We start from the raw sequence: 21,171 nt of genomic DNA on the forward strand, positions 1-21,171 counted from the left end.
CATGCACTAGAATGAACCTGTTCTCCAGGGCAAAATGGTTCTGTTATCCCCCTCAACTCTCACCATTTGAGGGATTCATTAATAAAATGGCTATTAAACTAGGAAAACTAAGATACTCAAAGCTGAAATTGGCATCTTAAAATTCAAGTTTTGAAGGTTTAAAAAAGACCCAATGAACATTCATGTGTGCGATCATCACATAGCTGGAAGGAAAAGTCAACAGATACTTGTTGAATGATTATTGCCAGCATATTGTATGTATCGTGTATACCATAACTTACCTTCAGAAATCATTTTGATGATGTACAGATAACACATGAGGAGGCTTTTAATTTCATACTGGTCCAGCCTGTTATACTGGGATATATTACTCCGTGTAGAGCTTCTTCTTGTCTATAACAAAAACAACCCACCTCTGGTCAACTCAAAGGGGCCACTTTCCACGTCTTAAATCATTTCAATATAAACACAAGCTTGTTGGGTTGAATAGTTCATTCAACAAAGACTCAAATCTTTTTTCTCATGAATCCTGTTTGTGTGAGAATAAGATTGGCACTAAGGAAGAATCTATACATCTTGCTGTTCTTCACCACCGTCTGAAAGTAAATAGACGAAAACTCCTAGTAAAGTCAATGGAAATCCTTCTTGGGGGTTGATGAGCTGCCGCTCTGAAAAATCATAGGTAAATCACATCTCCACAAAGGCCAACTCTGATGCATCATCATCATTTGCCAGTAACTCTAGGTTCTAGAAGGCTATGCCAGTGGAACATAATCTTCGTAGAATTCTACATAGCAGCAAGTCTCGTGAGACTAAGACACTAAGAGGCAGCTAAGTGATGCAATGTAGAGAGCACTTGTAGGAGTCCAGGCTTATTCATTTTGATATTCACTCAAAGAGCTGACTCTTAAGATTGGTTTCTGTAACCTGGAGTTAAATGGAACCTCACCCTTGCCAAATTCCTAGCCCTTCCCTGAGATTAGGCTCCAGAAAAACGATTAGTTTTCTCAGTACCAACAGCAATCAATTAACATATGTATCAACCAAACTTAGATACCTTAGGCCATATGGATTCCTGATCTAGGCATTAGCTGATTGTTTTAGGTTCCAGCAGTTTGTATCTCCTGATGATGACTTCATAATGTTAATGTATCAGACCACTTGTCTAATTATCATTTTCCCTTCCCCCATACTGTTGTAACCCCAATAAAAATACCAATATGGCGGCTAAGGGTTAAGCTCTTTACCATCAGAGCTTCGTTCCAGTTAAGCTCTTGACCACCAGAGCTCTGGACCATCAAAGCTCTTCACCATCAGAGCTTACTCGCTGTCTGACTACCTTATGTCAGAACATACTGTGTCTTTGTGTCTTTATTCTCCCCTTATGCTTTCCTTCCCTTAGACTTGTAACCCATTTTTCTCTCAGTACTTGGTTCCCCTTTCTGAGTGCTTTCCCCACTAGGAACTTCTGTGCAGCTGCTGGTCAGCCACAGCACTGGGCCTGGAGTCAAGAAAACCTGAATTCCAGGCCAGTTAGTGTGCCCTTGGGGGAAATCATCTCACTTCTGTCTGCTTGGTTTCCTCAACTATATAATGAGGACATTAATAGCAACTACCTCTCAAGGTTGTTGTGAGGACCAAATATTTGTAAAGCTCTTACTTTGTGTGGTCCACTCCTGAGTCCATAGTGACAATGGTGAAGCAGCAGAAAAGGGGAGAGAGAATACGAACGATCATCATGTTTAAGGCCATACACATGGTTTTGAATGTTAAATTAACCACATGTATTCCAAAGGGGGTAGTGGATAGAGTGCCAAGCCAGGAGCTGGGAAGACTCAACTTCCTGAGTTCAAACCTGGGTTCAGACACTTACTAGCAGAGAGGAGAAAATACCAAAAGAATGGGAAAATGCAAATAAACCATGTTAATAACCCAATAAGCTAACTGAGAGATCAATGGCAACCTTCTTATCTTTATAAAACTTTTATGAGAATAATCTATGTATGTGTATATATATCAAGGGATGAAAGTATGATAAGGGAACAGGCTACTTTCTACATATGATCTAAAGCAGATCATATCTTTACAGCCACATAATTGACTGACAAGTACAAAAAAATAAAAAAAATCCCTCTGCTTTTACTTTTTTAATTATACCCCCCAATCACTTGACTCAGTAGATCAAACGTAGCCTTAAAGGCTCTTCTCTAATAAGGTATCTCCCATGTAATATTCTTTGATATAAATAGTCACAGAGGTAACTTTGTTTAATGATGCTCTTGTTTATTAACATCAAATGAGACACTTGTCAAAGGGGTTCCTTGTGGATCCCATAAAAAAAATGTCATAGAGACTGTTTTTTGCAGGGTACAGATGGAAGAGGGATTCTTTATGGATGGCAAGGTACTCCAGATTTCTGGAGATACTGTGATTATTGCATTAAACCCCTAAATACTGCATGGCCTCCTCAATGAATCTATGGTTAATAATAAGAATAATCCATAGAGAAAACTTAATGGGTGGAGAATATCTAGCATCCTTTCTATGAACATGAATTTTTTTTATTTTTATTTTGAATATTTTCTCCTAGTTACATGTTTCATGTTCTTTCCCTCTCCCCAAACTCCCCAAACCCCCCTTAGCTGTCGCACAATTCCACTGGGTTTTACATGTATCATTGATCAAGACCTAATTCCATATTATTGATAGTTGGACTAGAGTTATCGTTTAATGTTCTTCATCCCCAATAATATCCCCATCAGCCCATGTGATCAAGCAGTTGTTTTTCCTCTGTGTTTCTCCTGCCACAGTTCTTCCTCTGAATGTGGCTAGTTTTCTTTCTCATAAGTCCCTCAGCCTTGCTCTAGATCATTGCATTGCTGCTAGTAGAGAAGTTATGAACATGAATTTTGATGGCCATTCCACTGAGTTATTATATTAGGATGTATGGTGGAGACAGGCCCTAGGACTGTAAAGGAGTAAAAGAGCAGCAGGCTGGAGAGCATTTGGGAAGTTGCACACTGTTTAAAAATTTCAAGCTGGGTTTTTTTTCCGGGTTAAGATGGCGGCAGAGTAAATAGCACCTGCTTGACTTCTCCTAACCCACGCATATAGGACTCCTCAAGAAGACATAAAAACAAATCCAGAGGAAAGAAGGGACCCCACAACAGGGCGCAGCATTGGAGGTACGTGGAAACGGGGCACTTCCATGCTATAAAGGGGTGAAACAGCTCCCACAAAAACACGAGAGGAGCAACCCCCTCCTCCACCCCACACCACCTACAACGCCAAAGCCAGCGCATAGGAGTCGAAGCAGGTTTGGGGCACCCATTTGGGTCATTGGCAGCTCACCAGGGCTTGATCCTGAGAACAGCAAGACTTGGGACCCCCCGGGAGGCTGAGGAACTTGTGGACTCTAAGCGCAGACCCTGAGCCTAGACCCTGGGCCCAGGCGCAGGCGAAGGGGCTGACACAGGCGCGGGCTGAGCTAACATAATAAAAATGACCATTCTACCCAAATTAATTTACCTATTTAGTGCCATACCTATCAAACTACCAAAAAACTTTTTCACTGAATTAGGAAAAACTATAACAAAGTTCATTTGGAATAACAAAAGATCAAGAATATCAAGGGAAATAATGAAAAAAAATGTGAAGGAAGGGGGCCTAGCAGTACCAGATATTAAACTATACTATAAAGCAGCGGCCATCAAAACAGTATGGTACTGGCTAAGAGATAGAAGGGAGGATCAGTGTAATAGACTTGGGGTAAATGACGTCAGCAAGACAGTATATGATAAACCCAAAGAGCCCAATTTTTGGGACAAAAATCCACTATTTGACAAAAACTGTTAGGAAATTTGGAAAACAATATGGGAGAGATTAGGTTTAGATCAACATCTTACACCCTACACCAAGGTAAATTCAGAATGGGTGAATGACTTGAGTATAAAGAGGGAAACTATAAATAAGTTAAGTGAACACAGAATAGTATACTTGTCAGATCTCTGGGAAAGGAAAGATTTTAAAACCAAGCAAGAGTTAGAGAAAATTACAAAATGCAAAATAAATTATTTTGATTATATAAAACTAAAAAGCTTTTGTACAAACCAAAACAATGTAGCCAAGATCAGAAGGGAAACAACAAACTGGGAAAAAATCTTTATAATAAAAAACTCTGACAAGGGTCTAATTACTCAAATATATAAGGAGTTAAATCAATTGTATAAAAAAATCAAGCCATTCCCCAATTGATAAATGGTCAAGAGACATGAATAGGCAATTTTCAGATAAAGAAATCAAAACTATCAATAAGCACATGAGAAAGTGTTCTAAATCTCTAATAATTAGTGGGGCATCTGGGTAGCTCAGTGGATTGAGAGCCAGGTCTAGAGACGGGAGGTCCTAGGTTCAAATCCGGCCTCAGACACTTCCCAGCTGTGTGACCCCGGGCAAGTCACTTGACCCCCATTGCCTACCCTTACCACTATTCCACCTATAAGTCAAGACACAGAAGTTAAGGGTTTAAAATAAAAAAAAAATAAAAATAAAAAATAAATCTCTAATAATTAGAGAAATGCAAATCAAAACAACTCTGAGGTATCACCTCACACCTAGCAGATTGGCTAAAATGAAAGAAGGGGAGAGTAATGAATGCTGGAGGGGATGTGGCAAAATTGGGACATTAATGCATTGCTGGTGGAGCTGTGAACTGATCCAACCATTCTGGAAGGCAATTTGGATCTATGCTCAAAGGGCTATAAAAGAATGCCTGCCCTTTGATCCAGCCATACCATTGTTGGGATTGTACCCCAAAGAGATCATAGATAAATAGACTTGCACGAAAATATTTATAGCTGCGCTTTTTGTGGTGGCAAAAAACTGGAAAAGGAGGGGATGCCCTTCAATTGGGGAATTGCTGAACAAATTGTGGTATCTGCTGGTGATGGAATACTATTGTGCTAAAAGGAATAATAAACTGGAGGAATTCCATGTGAACTGGAAAGACCTCTAGGGACTGATGCAGAGTGAAAGGAGCAGAGCCAGAAGAACACTGTACACAGAATCTGATATACTGTGGTAAAATAGGATGTAATGGACTTCTGTATTAGCAGCAATGCAATGACCCAGGACAGATTCTGAGGGATTTATGGAAAAGAACGCTACCCACATTCAGAGGAAGAACAGCAGGAGAGGAAACACAGAAGAAAATCAACTGCTTGAATACATGAGTTGATGAGGACATGATTGGGGATCGAAAGTACCACACCAATGCAACTATCAACAATTTCGAAATAGGTCTTGATTAATGACACATGTTAAAACCAGTGGAAATGCATATGGGCCCGGGGAGGGGGGAGGTCGGGGGGGTGAAGGGGAAAGTAAGAGCATAATCATGTAACCATGTTAACTTTTCTAAAATATAAATATTAATAAATGTTTAAAATTAAAAAAAATTTCAAGCTGGCCCCTGAAGTAAAGGCCAATGTTCTCCTTGAAATGCTGCATGGCTGCAAATCATGGGACACCACAATATCTTGAAGAATCAAAGTTGCATGTGATCCAAAGGGCAAACAAGAGGCAAATAGTTGTCTTAAACAAGGTCTACCATTATTTCTCCTGATAACCTAAGCTCAACATGTGGTCCAAAGTGTATCATTAAGAACATGGGCAGTTATAAAAGGAAGAGAACCCTCAAGAGTAAGGAGTAAAGAGGTGGACAGCCAATGTAGTCTACTGGTACCTACAAAGTATAAAAAGACCTAAAAGGCAGGCCTTCAGCATGCCGAGGCAGATCCTCTATGGAAGGTCATGGATAAGAATTTTGTAGGTTAAGAAAGCAGGCATCAAGGCTGAGATCTGCACCAATGTAAGAAGTTACAGACCTGTTGAAGGACTAAAATCTTTGTGGAAATGACTGTATTTGTAGAATATTTATTTTAAATAATCATCATCAATGCTATGTAAAAAGAGTTCTTACACTAATCAGGATTCTATTCTGTAATGCATGAGTGGTGTAATAAGAGTGGCTCACATTCATAAGGTTCGCAAAGTGTTGTACATATGTTAACTCATCTGTCCTAAGTCTTTAAAATCCCTCACTCTTCAAGCTGTGTCCCTTCAAAATTGATTCAGAACCTTAAGTTAAAGAATTTATCTGGATAAAAAGCAGGCAAGTGAAAAAAAATGAGATTAGAACAAGAGGCAGGGCCCAGCTGTAGTTCAGAACTTAAGTCTTCACAAATTAAAGATCTTGGCTATATTTCGTGACTTTTCTTACATGTCGATGGTTGAGGCTGGGCACCAACAGGAGAGTAAATATGAGTCTCTTAGTTATAGATTGGTATTTTAAAAGTAGGCAAAACTTTTCCACTTTACAGACACTGGAAATACACACTTGTCACAATTCCAAACTAGGCAAAGAAGATTTGGTATTTACCTAGTGGTTTTGAGCAAGCTACTGTAATATAATCTACAAGGTAACACTATAGGGGCAGCTAGGAGGCAGTGGATAGACAGTCAAGCCTGGAGATCTGAGGTCAAGTATGACCTCAGCTCCTTCCTAGTTGTGTGACCCAGGGCAAGTCACTTAACCCCTATTGCCTAGCCCTTCTCGTTCTTCTGCTGTGGAACCAATACTTAGTATCGATTATAAGACAGAAGGTAAGGATTTAAAAAAAAACTTAACATTATAGTGCAGTGAAAAGAGCAATGGACTGTCAGAAGTCAGTAGATCTGGCTTTGAGACACTATGACCCACCCAGGACAAACCAATCCCTGCCCCTGTCCCCTTCCAGAATGGCAGTTTCTTTTGTCAAATGAAGATTTTTAAGATCCCTTTCAGCTTTGAAATTTTAACACTTTTCTCTTTTATTTTCCCAGGTTACTCTGGCCTCTGGAAATCTAGTAATAGCTTAGGAAGGGCCCACTTAGAGCCAAATATCTGGGCCTTTTTCCAATTCAGTAAAAGAACTTCATGATATGTTCTGATTATTGAGGGGTTTTTAGATGAGCATCTTTAAAGGAAGATAGCTGAAATTCTTTTTTAACCTATTGAACTTCATTGCTCTATTACAGAAGAATGAAAAGTTGAACCAGACCTACTGGAATATGACCTCTTACCATCTTATCAGAGTGAGTCAACAAGTAAGGAGATTTCAAAATTCTTTCAGCAACACGAATAAAAACATTACCGCCCTTATTATGGCACATGCTATGTATCTTCTTGGTCCAGTGATGAAAATTAGAGTTCTATATATTCAGACATAGTAGTAAGGGTATGTGAGAGGCAGTGTGGCACAGAGAACAGAAGACTTGGGTTCCATTTCTGCCTTTGACACATGCTAGGTCCCCATAGGACAGTTATTGGACCTCTTAGTATCCTATGATTCTCCCTGTGATTCCAAGTCACAGACGCATTATTAATCTGCATTGGTAGAGAAAGGGAGATTCTACACATGGCTGAAATCCTGGTTCTGGTTCTCCATGCCCTGGGCCTAGTTCTTACATTGTCAGTAGCACCGCTTTGGTCAGGAGAGCTGCCCACCACATCTGTGCTCAGGGAGCCTCTTGAATCTTCTCTTTTGATTCCATGTCCATTGGGAAATGAGGCTCCATAGGCTGGAAAAACAACATACTTCTAAATGTCAGTAATGAGAAAGAAATTGCCAAGAAATTTCCAAAGTCAGCATTTGACTAATTGTGAATATTATGTTTTTAGAGAAATGCTGGCTATCGAAAACAGGAAAAGTTTGCAAAACATCTCCTAAAAGCAAAGAAGAAGAAATGCCATGTAGGGCTGTATCTTGTTATGCTCCAACATATACAAGGATATTTCAAGAAATTCTTTGGGCTGGGGCTCACTGGAGATCCTCTGACTAGTGAGGGAGGGATTCAAGATTGGAATCCACTCGATTCCCAGCCCAGGCTCTTTTTCCTTCCTTCTGTTTTCCTACAATAACTCAGACTGACAACACCTGACTTTACTACAAATGTCTAAGCAACAAAAAGGGCATTCTTGTGGTCATGAAGCTTCTCTGAAGAACACGTCCACTGCCAAAAAGGGCTTCCTTACCTGCATCTTTTTCTGCCACCAGACTTGCTCTATTTGAAGGTGAAGTAAAGCCACATACAAATTCATCCCTGGATGCCTGAAACACAACATTAAGCCTGAGACATTTTAAACATGTCACAAAATCAAGAACTTGTCTGTGCCCCAAACTGTCAACTACTTAAATGCCCAACAATTAGAGACTGGCTGAATACATGATGTTATACTAATTCCTTGTTCATGATGACAAATAGGAAGCATGTAATGGCCTACATGAAGACATGTGAGGTGATTTCAGTACAATGACAATTGTATACACACTGATTGAAACGAGAAATATAGAAGGACACAGAAAGAAACATCATGACTGGGTGTTTCATCTAAGATCTTATACCTTATTTTATTGCCCTGTTTGGTTCTGGTAGAAGCTTATTAAGCTTATAATTTAAAATAGTATTTTGAGAGAATTCCATATAATAGAAAGATGCTGACTTGATCTTAAACAAAGATGCAGCTACTAGTTGACTGCTGAAGTCCAATCAACTAAAGCAGAATGCTAGCTAATAAGACCAATTCATTATGCAGTTGACAGTCATTGCTTACTAACTTGATATGCTCAGAACCTCAAATCGTTGTTTCCTCCATTATTGTCACTATTGCCCAGTACAGATGTTACTCGTAGTCAAAGATGTCTAAAACTACTCTGTGATTTCAAAAGAAAGTTTCTGAGAAGCTCTGATTTTAAAAGGCACATCACTAAGGGTAAAGAGACAAAGAGTGGGATGTACTTTTATAGGCAGTGACAGGAAAGCCAAAGCTCAGAGTGACAAATGGCAGTGACGATGCAGTGATCCCAGCATAGCAAAAGAAACAACTACGAAAGCCCCAAGAATCATGACCGACAAAACAGTGGCCAACGATCATGACTCCAGAAGGTGGATGCTGAATAATCCTCCCCACTTCTTGGCAAAGAGGTGACGAACTAGAAGTACAGATTAAGAATATGTTTTTGGACATAAACACTGTGGATTTGCTTTGCTTGTCTCTGCTAACTTGTTCTAAGGGAAAACTTTCTTTTGGGGGAGGAGGGACATCCTATAAATCTTCTTTTTTCTTCTCAGCATAATTTAATTTTAATGTTTCTCAAGTTCATATTTTTAAAAAAAGAAATGCCAAGGACAACAACTTCTTTATAGCTATATTGAAAGGAAGGAAGAAAATGGACTCTGCTTGATGAAGATGGTATGATATTGACAGATGGTAAAAAGAAGGCTAAATTATTCAATTTCTAGTTTTAGTCTAATCTTATTTATAAAAGAGAATGATTTTCAAACCTGCAAGGGCAGAACAAACATCATTTAGAAGGAACTAAAGACTAAAATTACAGTAAGATGAATAACATCCTCGTGGGACATTACTTGCCTTCCCATAGACTCTCTGATCCTGCCAAAATTGACCTTCTCTGTGTTCTTTGCACATCTCTCATCTCCATGCCTTTGCACTGGCTATCCCTGGGCCTGGACTACTCTGTCCCTTTTTACCTCTGCTCAAAGGTTTACCTGATCCCCTCAACTGCTAATGCCTTCTCTTGCAAAATATCTTCTATTTGGCTCCTCTGTATATAGCTATATCTACTAACTATATTTATGCTGAAGGTTTTTTTTTTTCAACCTTACCTTTTATCCTAGCATTGATACTAAGTATCAGTTACAAGACAGAAGAGTGGTCAGGGTGGGCAATGGGAGTTAAGTGACTTGCCCAGGATCACACAGCTGGGAAGTGTCTGAGGCCATATTTGAACCCAGAACCTTCCATCTCTAGGCCTGGCTCTATCCACTGAGCCACCCAGCTGCTCCTGAATATGTGTACTTGTTTCTTCCTTTGGATATAAGTTCTTTGTGAGTAGGAATTGTTTCATTCTTTGTGTTTGAATTCCTAGCACAATGTCTGACACATAGTAGAAGCTTTATAAATACTTGTGGATAGTTTGATTGATTAAGAAGAGTACTCAGCTATCTCAAATGAGTTCCAGTCTCTAGGCCTGCATGAATTGCATCACAGAATTAGGTACTGAAACAATTTGGAGATATGCTCATGGAACTACTTTTTATTTTTCTTAAATTAAATTACACCAATACAATAAAAATGCTACTCCCAAATGGGATATTGTGGACAATGACAGAAGACAAGTGCCCAGATTTCCAAGTGTACAGAAAGCATATGCCAGAAACAACAGCGTGGTAAGTGCGATGTTGATGCTGGGCTAAAGTCTAGCTCTATCATTACTAAGCAGTTATTTGCTGTAATTGTAAGAATAGGAAATGTTGATCAAGAGAGCCAGTGTAGATTCAGGAAGAACAAGTTATGCCTAACTCCATTTCCCTTTTTTCCCATTGCTAGATCAAGGAAATGCCACCAAAATGACTTATTTTATTATTAGCAATGCCGTCTGCAAAGTTTCTTTTCATAGCTTTGTAAAAAGGATGGAGAAATGTTAGCTAGTGACAGTGTGTATATTCCCGGCTGACTGTACAAGGGGACTCTGCTGATTACCAGATGGATTCCAGCATGGCTACGATCTCCTGTGTTTGGCCTTCTCCTGCTCAATGCTGATATATATGTTCAAGGCATGCTTAACAAATGTGCAGATGGCATAAAGTTGGGAGAAATGAGGGCTGAATGACAGAACTGCCCTTGAAATGCAGTATATTAGTCTGAAGCCAACAAGATGAAATTTAATATGCTAGACGGGCTGTAGGAATACAAGCTCATCGACGCCCTGGTGGAGAAGCTGTGAGTTGGTCCACCCATTCAAAAGGCTATTTTAAATTATATGAAATAAGGTACTAGATTACACGTATCCTTTGATCTGTTCGATAACTTTGGTGGGCATCTAGATACCTAGGAGGTCAAAGACGGGGGAAAAGCATAATATAGTGGTCTCATTTGCTTTACTGTACTTCTCTTGGCAGATAGATTCCTAAATATTTTATATTGTCTAAAGCAGCGGTTCCCAAACTTTTTTGGCCTGCCACCCCCTTTCCAGAAAAAATATTCCTCAGCCCCCTGGAAATTAATTTTTTAAAATTTTAATAGCAATTAATAGGAAAGATAAATGCACCTGTGGCCATCACCACCCCCCTGGATCGCGGTAGCACCCACTTTGGGAATCACTGGTCTAGAGTGACTTTAAATGGAGTTTCTCATTCTAACTCCTGCTCCTGAGTCTTGTTGGAATGATTTTTGTGGGTTTATCTTGTACCCTGCAACTTCGCTAAAGTTGTTAAATTATTTCCACTAGCCTTGTAGTTGATTTTCTGGGATTCTTTAAGTAGACCATCATATCATCTGCAAAGAGTGATAGCTTGGTCTCCTCATTGCCTACTTTAATCCCTTCAATTTCTTTTTCTTCTCTAATTGCTACTGCTAGTGTTTCTAGAACAATATTAAATAGAAGAGGTGACAATGGGCATCCTTGCTTCACTCCTGATCTTACTGGGAAGGCTTATAACTTGTCCCCATTGCAGATGATACTTGCTGATGGTTTTAGATATATACTGTTTATTATTTTGAGGAAAGGCCCTCCTATTCCTATGTTTTCTAGTGTTTTCAATAGGAAGGGGTGTTGTATTTTGTCAAAGGCCTTTTCTGCATCTATTGAGATACTCATGTGATTTCTGTTGGTTTGGCTGTTGATGTGGTCAATTATGTGGATGGTTTTCCTAATATTGAACCATCCTTGCATTCCTGGTATAAATCCCACCTGATTATAATGAATAACCCTCGTGATCACGTGCTAGAGTCTTTTTGCTAGTATTCTGTTTAATATTTTTGCATCTGTGTTCATTAAGGAGATTGGTCTGTAGTTTTCTTTCTCTGTTTTTGGTCTGCCTGGCTTTGGAATCAGTTCCATATTAGTGTCATAAAAGGAATTTGGTAAGATTCCTTCTACTTCACTTCTCAAGGGAAGAGTTCTAATGGGGTCAGGGGAGGAAAGTCATAGGGGGAGTAATGTAGAGAAATGAGGCAATAATGTAGGAAAAAAGAGGGGGAAAGATAAAATTTGAAAGGAGTAAATGTAAAGGCCTGTCTTTAAGTTAAAAAATAGGACTCATCCAGTTATAGGCCTAGTGTGGGGGAGGGGAAGGAGAAGAAAGAGCTGGCCCTTTAGTAGTGCTTGGAAAAAAGACCTGGCAGTTTTAGTGTACAAGATCAATGCGATCCAAAAATATGGGCCTCATTAAGAGAATACTAGTGTTCAAAACAAGATTCATGTGAGTCCCACTGGATTCTGGTCAGATCATATCCAGGAGATTGGATCTAGTTCAGGGCAACAGATTTTATTTTTAATTTCTACTGATATCTTTGTTTTGACATCACGTTCATTTCCCAATATAACACCCTCCCTTCTCCCCGCCTAATAACAAAGAATAAAAAAAGGACCACCACATTTCAGTAAAACAAAATATTAACCAAGTCAGACATTCTATAAAATGTCCTCCTCCCAAAGTCCCCTGTGTCTGCAAGTAAGGAGGAGATGCATTTCTCACACCTTTTCTCAGGGGTCAAATTCAGTCATCATGGTATCAAGTTGTCACTGTTGCTGCCACTTACACTACTGTACTTGTAATGACGTTAGGGTGGTCCTGCTTACATTCTTTTGTATCAGACCACTTCATTGAGCTTTCCCCAGGCTACTCTGAATTCTTCATAGTCATTACTTGGTGGTGGCAGGGGTGGAGAATGGGTTCCCTAGCTTTGTGCCACCTTATCCAGTCATATTCATGATTTCTTCCAGCATAGTGATATTCCATTATTCATGAACCATAGTTTGCTTGGCCATTCCCCAGTTAATGGATATATACTTTGTTCCCATTTTTCACTATTACAAGAAGTACTGTTATAAACAGTTTCAGCATATAAGGGGCCTTTCTTTTTATCTTTCACTTCCTTGGGATATGCCTAGCAGTGGGATCGCTGGGTCAGAGTGTAGATATTTTATTTGCTTTCTCTGAATAATTCCAAATTATTTTCTAAAATGGGACAAGGACTAGATCTGTGATTTCACTGATGTAAGGAACTCCTAGTTGAGAGCATTCTCTCTATCAATGCAAGCCAGCATCTTCTCTGCAATTTCTAGTCTTAAAGAGTTGCCCAGATCATTTAGAGGTTAAGTGACTTGCTCAAGGTCCCAAAGCCAGTATGTGGCAAAAGTGAGACTTTTACCCATAGCTACCTGGCTTCAAGGCCAGCTCTCTAGCCATTACATCATGGTGATATTGTTACAGAATGATTAAATTAATTTGCCAATAGTGCACTAGTGTTCTTTTCTTTCCTCAAACTGTCTAACATTAACTATTCCCATCTTTTACCATCTTTACCAATTTGCTGAGTATGAGGTGAAACCTCAGAGGCTTTGATTTACATTCCATTCATTATTAGTTTTCATTATTATTGGTCATTGATAGCTTGCAGTTCTTTAAAAAATTGTTTTAACCCTTATTTTCCATCTTAGAATCAGTACTGTGTTTGATGGCAGAAGATCATAAGGGCTAGGCAATGGGGGTTAAGTAACTTGACCAGAAGTCACACAGGAAGTGTCTGAGGTCATATTTGAACCCAGAACCTCCCATCTCTAGGCCTGGCTCTCAATCTACTGAGGCACCCAGGTGCTCCTTTGCAATTCTTTTAAGAATTGTGTGTTTCTCTCTTTTGGCCATCTATCAACTGGGGAATAGCTTTTAGTGTTTTATGATGATGTTAGTTCCCTATATGCTTGTATGTTAGATCTTTATCAGAAATAGGTAAGACAAAAATTGCTGCCCCCCCCCATCCATCACTTCCCTTCTTTTCCCCATTTATGCTTACTTTGTGCAAAAACTTTTTATTTTTCATGTAACGGAAATGATCTATTTTATCTTTTGGGTTCATCACTGCCCCTTGCTTTTTAAAGAATTCTTCCTTGAGGCATAGCTAAGATAGATACCTAATCTGTTTTTCTTTTAATTTTTCTTATTATTTCCGACGTTAGTGGAAGGTCACATTGAATTTAATTTTAATTTAAGGTCACATTGTGATATACATTCACTGTGGTATATATACAGCATAAGATGTTCGTCTAAATTGAATTTTCTTCACATTGCTTTCTACTTTACCTAGCAATTCTGAGCAAACAGGGATCCAGTCTCTGCCTGCCACTGGCCTCTACCGTCTTCGCCCCTCAATCGATCCTGATGCAGCCTTCCTGCTTGTGGTCTCCTGAGTCTTCCCAGGGTACCCTATGTCAGCCTAGGACCCAGAGCTTTCTCTAGTGTACTAGAGGCTATTTCTAGACCAGGCCCACTTCCAATTGCCAGCTCCTGACTCCAAATCAAATTCCCCTGGGCCATCCTATTCACCTGCTCTTGACTTTATGAGGATGGGCCACTTAAGCTTCACAGAACACATTGCTACCTGACATGAGGCTGGACATCAGTGGGGAAGGGGGAGGATGACACTGTGTACTTGGTCACCCTTTCTAGCAATGGCTACATTTTTACTCATATCCACTGATTTGCTGCCTGCCCTGGGGAAATAGCATGCATACATACACATGTCCTACCCTCATTATCTCTCTTTGGTTAAACTCTATTGTAGCATTGGTCTTCATGGCTATCCTGCCTCTTTCTGCTGACACAGTCTAACCAGAGCTCCACGGCACTGGAAGAGGGAGGGTTTGGTGTGTTGAGTTCTGTTCCAAGTGTGAAAGTCAGCTTGCACAGCCTAGCTGCCAAAAGCATGACAGCTGGGGGAGGGAGTGGAGTAAATACATTAGTGAGTGGATAAGGATTAGCCTTCTCTGCTGGTGGCTCTGAGTTTTACCATTGTTTGGGTTCTTGATGTCCCAAGACTATGGAGACAGCTAAAAGTGCTACAATTCCTGTTTTTGAGAGGTCAGAGAGGTCATGAGGGTCTCAAAAAACCAAAATCTAATCCCAGAAGTCCCAGCAATCTCTTATGTGCCAAATCTAACAGCCTTTCTCAATCCTCAGCCTTCTTGACTTCTCACCAGCATTCACAAACTCACTTGTATCTCTACAGATAATTCTCAGATTCATTTACCAGCCCTAACCTCTCTCTTGATCTCTATCTAGTCTCTCAGCTTCTACTGCCTATTAAACATCTGGAAATGAATGTCCCTTAGGCTCAATGTTTTCATAACTGAATTTCCCCCACTTCCTTATTACTGTTGAGTGCATCACCTTCCTCCCAAACACCATGCTTACAATCTAGATGTCATCCTTGACTTCTTACTGAATCAAACCCCCTTTCCATATCTAATCAGTTTCCAAGTCTTGTTTCTCCAACCTTTGTAACTAACACCATATATATGAGGTGTGTGTATGTATGTATGTGTATATATATATATGCCTCTTCTCTCTCCTTTGACAATGCTACTCCCCTGGTACAGATTTCATCATGTCATACCTGGATTACTGCAATAGGTGCTGGGGGCAGGAGAAGTGGGCTCTGCCTGCCTCAGGCCTCTCCTCACTCAAGCTCATCCCCTATTTAGCCACCAAAATGATCTTCCTAAAGTTCAGGTCTAACCAGGTTACTCAGTAAACTCTGGTGGCTCTCTATAACTTCTAGCTTCGAATATGCTTTGGTATTCAAAAATCAAGATTGGTATTCAAAGCCCTTTAAAGCTTGTCCCCATACTCTTCCTTGCACAGAATTTCTATTTACTGATGCCAGGCATTTTCACTGTCTGCCCCTGATGCCTAGAAAGCATTCTTGATCCCTCTATTTCTTGGTTTCCCCTTATTATCCCACATTCTACAAGAAGCCTTTCTCAATCCCACTAATACTAGTGCCTTCTCTCTGCTGATTTTCTCCAGTTTCTATACAGCTGTTCACTTGAATTATCCCAGGGCTAAGCACAGTAACTGGCATACCATAAGCACTTACAAATGAATTCTATCTGATTGCGATGATACAAAATCTGTCGATTCATTTTGACAGTATTGCCATTTTCGTTATATTGGCAAAGCCCAGCTTTGAGCACTAAAGATCTGTCCAGATAATTAAGTCATTCTTTAGTTCTTTAAAGGGTAATTTGTAATTCTATCTATCTAGGTCTTGAGTGTTCTGGGCACTATACTTTAAAAGCAGGATACTGATGAAAATGGGATAATGCCCCAGAGGTAGGCAATTAGGATGATGAAGGGCAAGAAAGTCATTTCATATAAGAAATACTAACTAAAAATAATAGCTAACATTTAGTGCTCATGTGCCAGGCACTGTACTAAGTGCCTTACAATTATTATCTCATTTGATCCTCACAACAATTCTGGGAGATGGGTGTTATTATTATCTCCATTTTACAGATGAAGAAATTGAAGCAAACAGAGGTTAAGTGACTTGTCCAGGGTCACACAGCTAGTAATTGTATGAAAAATGGTTACAAGAATTGAGGATATTTTTGTTTAGAGAAGAGATGATTTGGTGGAATGGTATTATTACTATCTTTGAATGTATAAAGGGCTATCATGGAAAAGAAAGAGAAGGTTTGTCCTTCTGGGACCCAGATAGAAGAATAAGTCCAGTGGCAGAGTTATAGGGAGGCAGATTTCAGTTCAAAACAGAGGAAAACTTCATAACATTTAGAGCTATCCATACTTCAGAGAGTAATGAACTCCCAGTTCTTGGAAGTATGAAAGCAGAAGTTGATGGGATGGCAGGTTGAAACAGATGGCCACTAATGTCCCTTTTCCAACTCTTAGCATTCTATGGCTAGAAAGAGGAAGGAGGGGAAAAGGGGCATAACTCAGATGAGAACTCCTAGGAGTCATTTGCCTGAGTGCTATTGAAAGGACTCTGGCCAAAGATAACCGATAGAAGTTCGGGAAGCTGCCAAAGCACAAATGCACTAATGCTGAGACCAGCTCAGTCCTTGTGCCAGACCCTGAAAGAGATTAACTTGCACACCAATTTGGTGTGTTATTGCCAAGGACACCAAATAGCAAACCGACAATTCAGAAAGCAGGAAAGCTTTTGTACAAGGCAAATGGACTGGTTCCATCACAGTGAAGAGAATTCTATGATATGAAAAAGCCCAAGTGACCCAGCTGCTTACACGAGGTAACTATTCTTTTCACAAACTGCTAGGAAAAGTTTATGATGTAGCTTCATTTAAGGAAATAAGAAGGAGGCTACTGAAGGAGAGAAGGCTACTCACAGAACTGGGCATGGCAGTGCAAGAGTACAACGTGTCTCGGCCAACTAGTCGCTGGATGTTCTCCAAAAGCAGTCCAATCAATGGCAGGTAGAGCTGGGCTATTTTGGCCTGTTGGTTCTGAAAAACAATTAGAGCCCCAAGTTTGAACTGGTCTGTGGTTTCCATGAATCACATATAAAAAGAGTTTGGTGCTGCATCTCTGTTTTGGCTAAAGACTAGTTAATATCTAAGCTGCCTATGGTAAGCAGAACTTGTTCATAATGAGGATTCGTAGGTTCTAGTCTAGGCTAATTCACATGCCTTCAAACATAACCATATGAACTGAAAACTGAAAAAAAAGCTGGCCTCATGCTTAACGTGTAAGGCAGGTGTGAATGCTGTCCATCCCTTTAAGACCACTGTAGGTACTTCTGTCCTCTACTTGGTTCTCCTTTACCTTGATCAGTCCTGTTCACAAATCTATCCCGGGATCTCAGGTTCCCAGTAAAAATATCAGAAAACAAAGATTTAGGCACATTTGTCAAAGTACAAATACTTTTATTTATGGTCCCTAAAGGCTCTAGTCACTGTTTATCTATGCCAGAGACATCAAATCCTCTTCATTATGATTTTCTAAAACCCGGCACCCTGAAATAGCCAGCATCTTCTCATCTCCCTTAAGTCAAATCAGGCCCCACTCAGAAGGACTGTCTTCAATGAGTATGTCTTATTATTAGCCCTAGTATTACTAGTGATAGAGATGCAGTGTGGCAGAGAAGAGAGGGGGCTAGCCTTGAAGCCAGGAAAACTCAAGTTCCACTCTCACCTAACACACTGGGGCTGTGTGACCCTGGGCAAGTCACTCGACATTTCAGTGCTCTAGGCCACTCTGACTACACTTATAGAAAAGGACCTGGCTGGAATCAATAGAGGGAATTTCCTCACCTTGCAGTTTCCTATAACCAATGAAATCAGAGCCAGTTCCATTCCCCTATTATGACCAAGAGCACAAGAGCAGTAGCAACTGTCAGATCATCTTGTAACGGAAAGTCAGTGGCCTAATTTCTTTTTAGAACAGAACAATAGAAGCTAGTAATGAATACTGGAGAGCCTTAAGTTAGACTACTTAGTAATTAAAGATCTGGAATCAAAGGAGCTCACTAAGCATTTTTTAGCTTTCAAAGACAGATGAAAATATTGCACGAAAATAATTCCATTTTAAAATCTATTTTATATAGTTTTAAAGTGACAGATTCCAATGTGTGCTCCAAAGTATATTTTCATAATTTATGATTTGGGGGTAGGGAGTTTTGCATTAAAGGATATGTTCTTTAATGATGTCATCCCCATATAAACAGCCAAGTATGCCAAAGCTCTCTAAACCAACACATCAGCTCAACCTGGCTCTGACTTGATAGTGAAACTGAGGATGATGGTGAGGTAGGAGGAGTCCTGCCACGTCTCCTCTTGCTCAGGTCAAGCAGCACACAGATAGAATGTGTCCAGAGTTTCCAGCAACTTCTGACAAGATTAAAGGCAAGGCTTCACCATCTCTCTGAAGGTGAGAAGCACAGCTTCTAGAAGACAAACATGTGGGGCAGGGTGAACACCCCAACTGGGGTTGGAAGTGCTGTACTGTGACTAAGTAAGAGGAAACCTCAAGGGTCCGTGTTGTTCCATCTATTATTCTAGCTCCCAGGGTTTCCAAATGAGTATGGCTTCAATGGAGAGGCCAATATAAACAGAAATTGTCGGCCTTCAATGCTAATGGTAATCGGCCCTTCACTGAGTATGTTCCTTCTGAGTGAACCTTTATTAACTTGACTGACTTGAGATTTAAGCATGGTTTAAACAGATGGTAGGAACGAAGCAAAAAGCTGCTCCAGTCATACAAAGGACAGTACTCATATGGACACAACACAGAAAAGGTGGAAGATAATTTTAGCTGCCTAATTACTTGTTCCTATGGGCAAGAGGGTCATTCTTAAAGAGGGAAGAAAACTATGTCTCCTCTGTGTGTGTATCTGTGGGTATGCGCTCTCTACTCCAGGCCTCCAATGGCTCGTCCCAGAGCAGAGGTGACACAGGGATTGAGCGTGGTGATGGATAGTGGGTCTGCCACGTGTAGTCCAGAGAGCTCCATCACTACAAAGCAAGTCAGCAGCTCAGATTTTATTACACACACACATAATATGTATATTATATATATAATTTATATATGTATATATAAACTATATAGCCCAAGAAAGCTATTTCCTAAGGTAGAACATGGCTATGATCTGAAGTTGTGTAGAGAGCACCCCCACCTACAAAAACATGGTTCTTTGAAATCTGTATATAATGGCTATGGACACTGATGGTAGCCATAATTGCCTTTAGAAATGACTTTTTTTTAAAGGAACCACTGTTTGGAAACTGACAAAACTGTGGCTTATTTAGAAAAAAGGCCATAAATACTCAAAATTGTGGGCCATGATGATGTCACCATTAATGCAAAAGCTCTCTAGTGTCATACATAGATTTATTACAGAGTATCAACCACTGTCCCCTCACCTTGTGCTGGTATCTAGTATCAAATGCGTGCTTTATCAAAAGATGTTTTATTACAGTGATAGCCAAATATCGGATCTCATAGTTGTCCTGTAGAGCAATAGATGTTTCCCTCAGAAGTAAACCAACCAAAAAATGATGTTTGCAATACTCATCTGATAAACTCGATTCCAGGTTGGAATCTGCAAGAAACACAAAATTACAAAATCTCTTTATAAAATTCACTCAAAGATTGTTTTAAACAAATTAAGATATTATCTTATTGTCATCTTAATACATGACCATGCACAACTATGATTTTGTTTTATGAATTAATTAGAATAATTCCCTTTTCTCAAATAAACATATATTTTTTCTCACAAAATACAGAAAGGTTCTTTGAATGGGGATTGGATTGATAAGTCTTATGATGGATTAAATTCTTTTTGAGTTAAAATAGCCTAGAAAATTATAGGCAAAGAGCTCCATTTTTGGCAATAAAAGCAAGTTTAAACACCTTTTTTTGTGAAATATTAAGGCTTAAATCTCCTTCTCAACTTCCTTTATCACCATAGTCATAAGAATCTACAAGATGCACAGAAATCTTCTTCTAAATTTCCTCTCAGAAATCTTCCCCTTAATCTCATTTTCCCATCACCACATCACCCTCTCTGATCTCTATGGAAGCTTAACTCCCAATATCATTGAGTTTGGTCTTAGTGACTCTCCTTTCCACAAATAAATTCTCTTCGGGAGAGTATTTCCCCTCCTACCATTTCTCCAAATGTTTTTTCAGCACCCTGTTTTCTACACTCTTATTAGTATCCTTAAGTCTGGGTTCTCAAAGGCTCATTGAAAACAGGGCCTGTGTTTCCTGTTTTTGAGCATTCTCCATAATAATTACTTCATACCTTGTTCTGTATTTAGTAGGTGCTCAAGAGATGCTTGTGGAGCATTCAATCTGAACCCAGAATGAAGACCAATATCCTATCCTCATCCCATCCTTTTTCTCGATTGCTCTCAACTCCTGGCAATATGTGGAGAACAAGTGAGGAATTGGGGTCCTCAGACCTTCAACTCCTTTCCTGCTTCATTTGTGCTTTTAGCGCTCTCTCTCTCTCTCTCTCTCTCTCTCTCTCTCTCTCTCTCTCTCTCTCTCTCTCTCTCTCTCTCCCAGATAACCTCTTGCTGTCATGACTAGTGTTCTTTAGGATTCTTCTTGAGATCATCTGTGTGCATCCAAATTACAGGCAAGTGAGTTCATCCTTTCCTCCATGCAAACAATCTGGAATGTGTTCATGCACCCAAACAGCCTCATCTGGGTTGAGCTCTCAAATGCGAATGACTCACTCCTTTGGGGCTTTGGCCAGACCAATCAGCTGGTACTTTGTTG

The 21,171-nt window shown here is 39.8% G+C and overlaps 1 protein-coding gene across 1 annotated transcript in view; it reads right to left on the minus strand.

Annotated features, from left to right (window-relative positions):
* Positions 1-21,171, minus strand: part of DOCK11 (dedicator of cytokinesis 11) — a 180,273-nt gene that overhangs the window by 67,976 nt on the left and 91,126 nt on the right. The window contains exons 32-36 of the mRNA XM_044682838.1: positions 19,803-19,981; positions 17,271-17,387; positions 8,075-8,150; positions 7,508-7,620; positions 282-393 (exon numbers count right to left, since the gene is read on the minus strand). Of these exons, the coding sequence (XP_044538773.1) occupies positions 282-393; positions 7,508-7,620; positions 8,075-8,150; positions 17,271-17,387; positions 19,803-19,981 (597 nt within the window). The remainder of the gene's footprint in view (positions 1-281; positions 394-7,507; positions 7,621-8,074; positions 8,151-17,270; positions 17,388-19,802; positions 19,982-21,171) is intronic.

Source organism: Gracilinanus agilis, chromosome X, assembly GCF_016433145.1.
Source record: "Gracilinanus agilis isolate LMUSP501 chromosome X, AgileGrace, whole genome shotgun sequence".
NCBI classification, from domain to species: Eukaryota; Metazoa; Chordata; class Mammalia; order Didelphimorphia; family Didelphidae; genus Gracilinanus; species Gracilinanus agilis.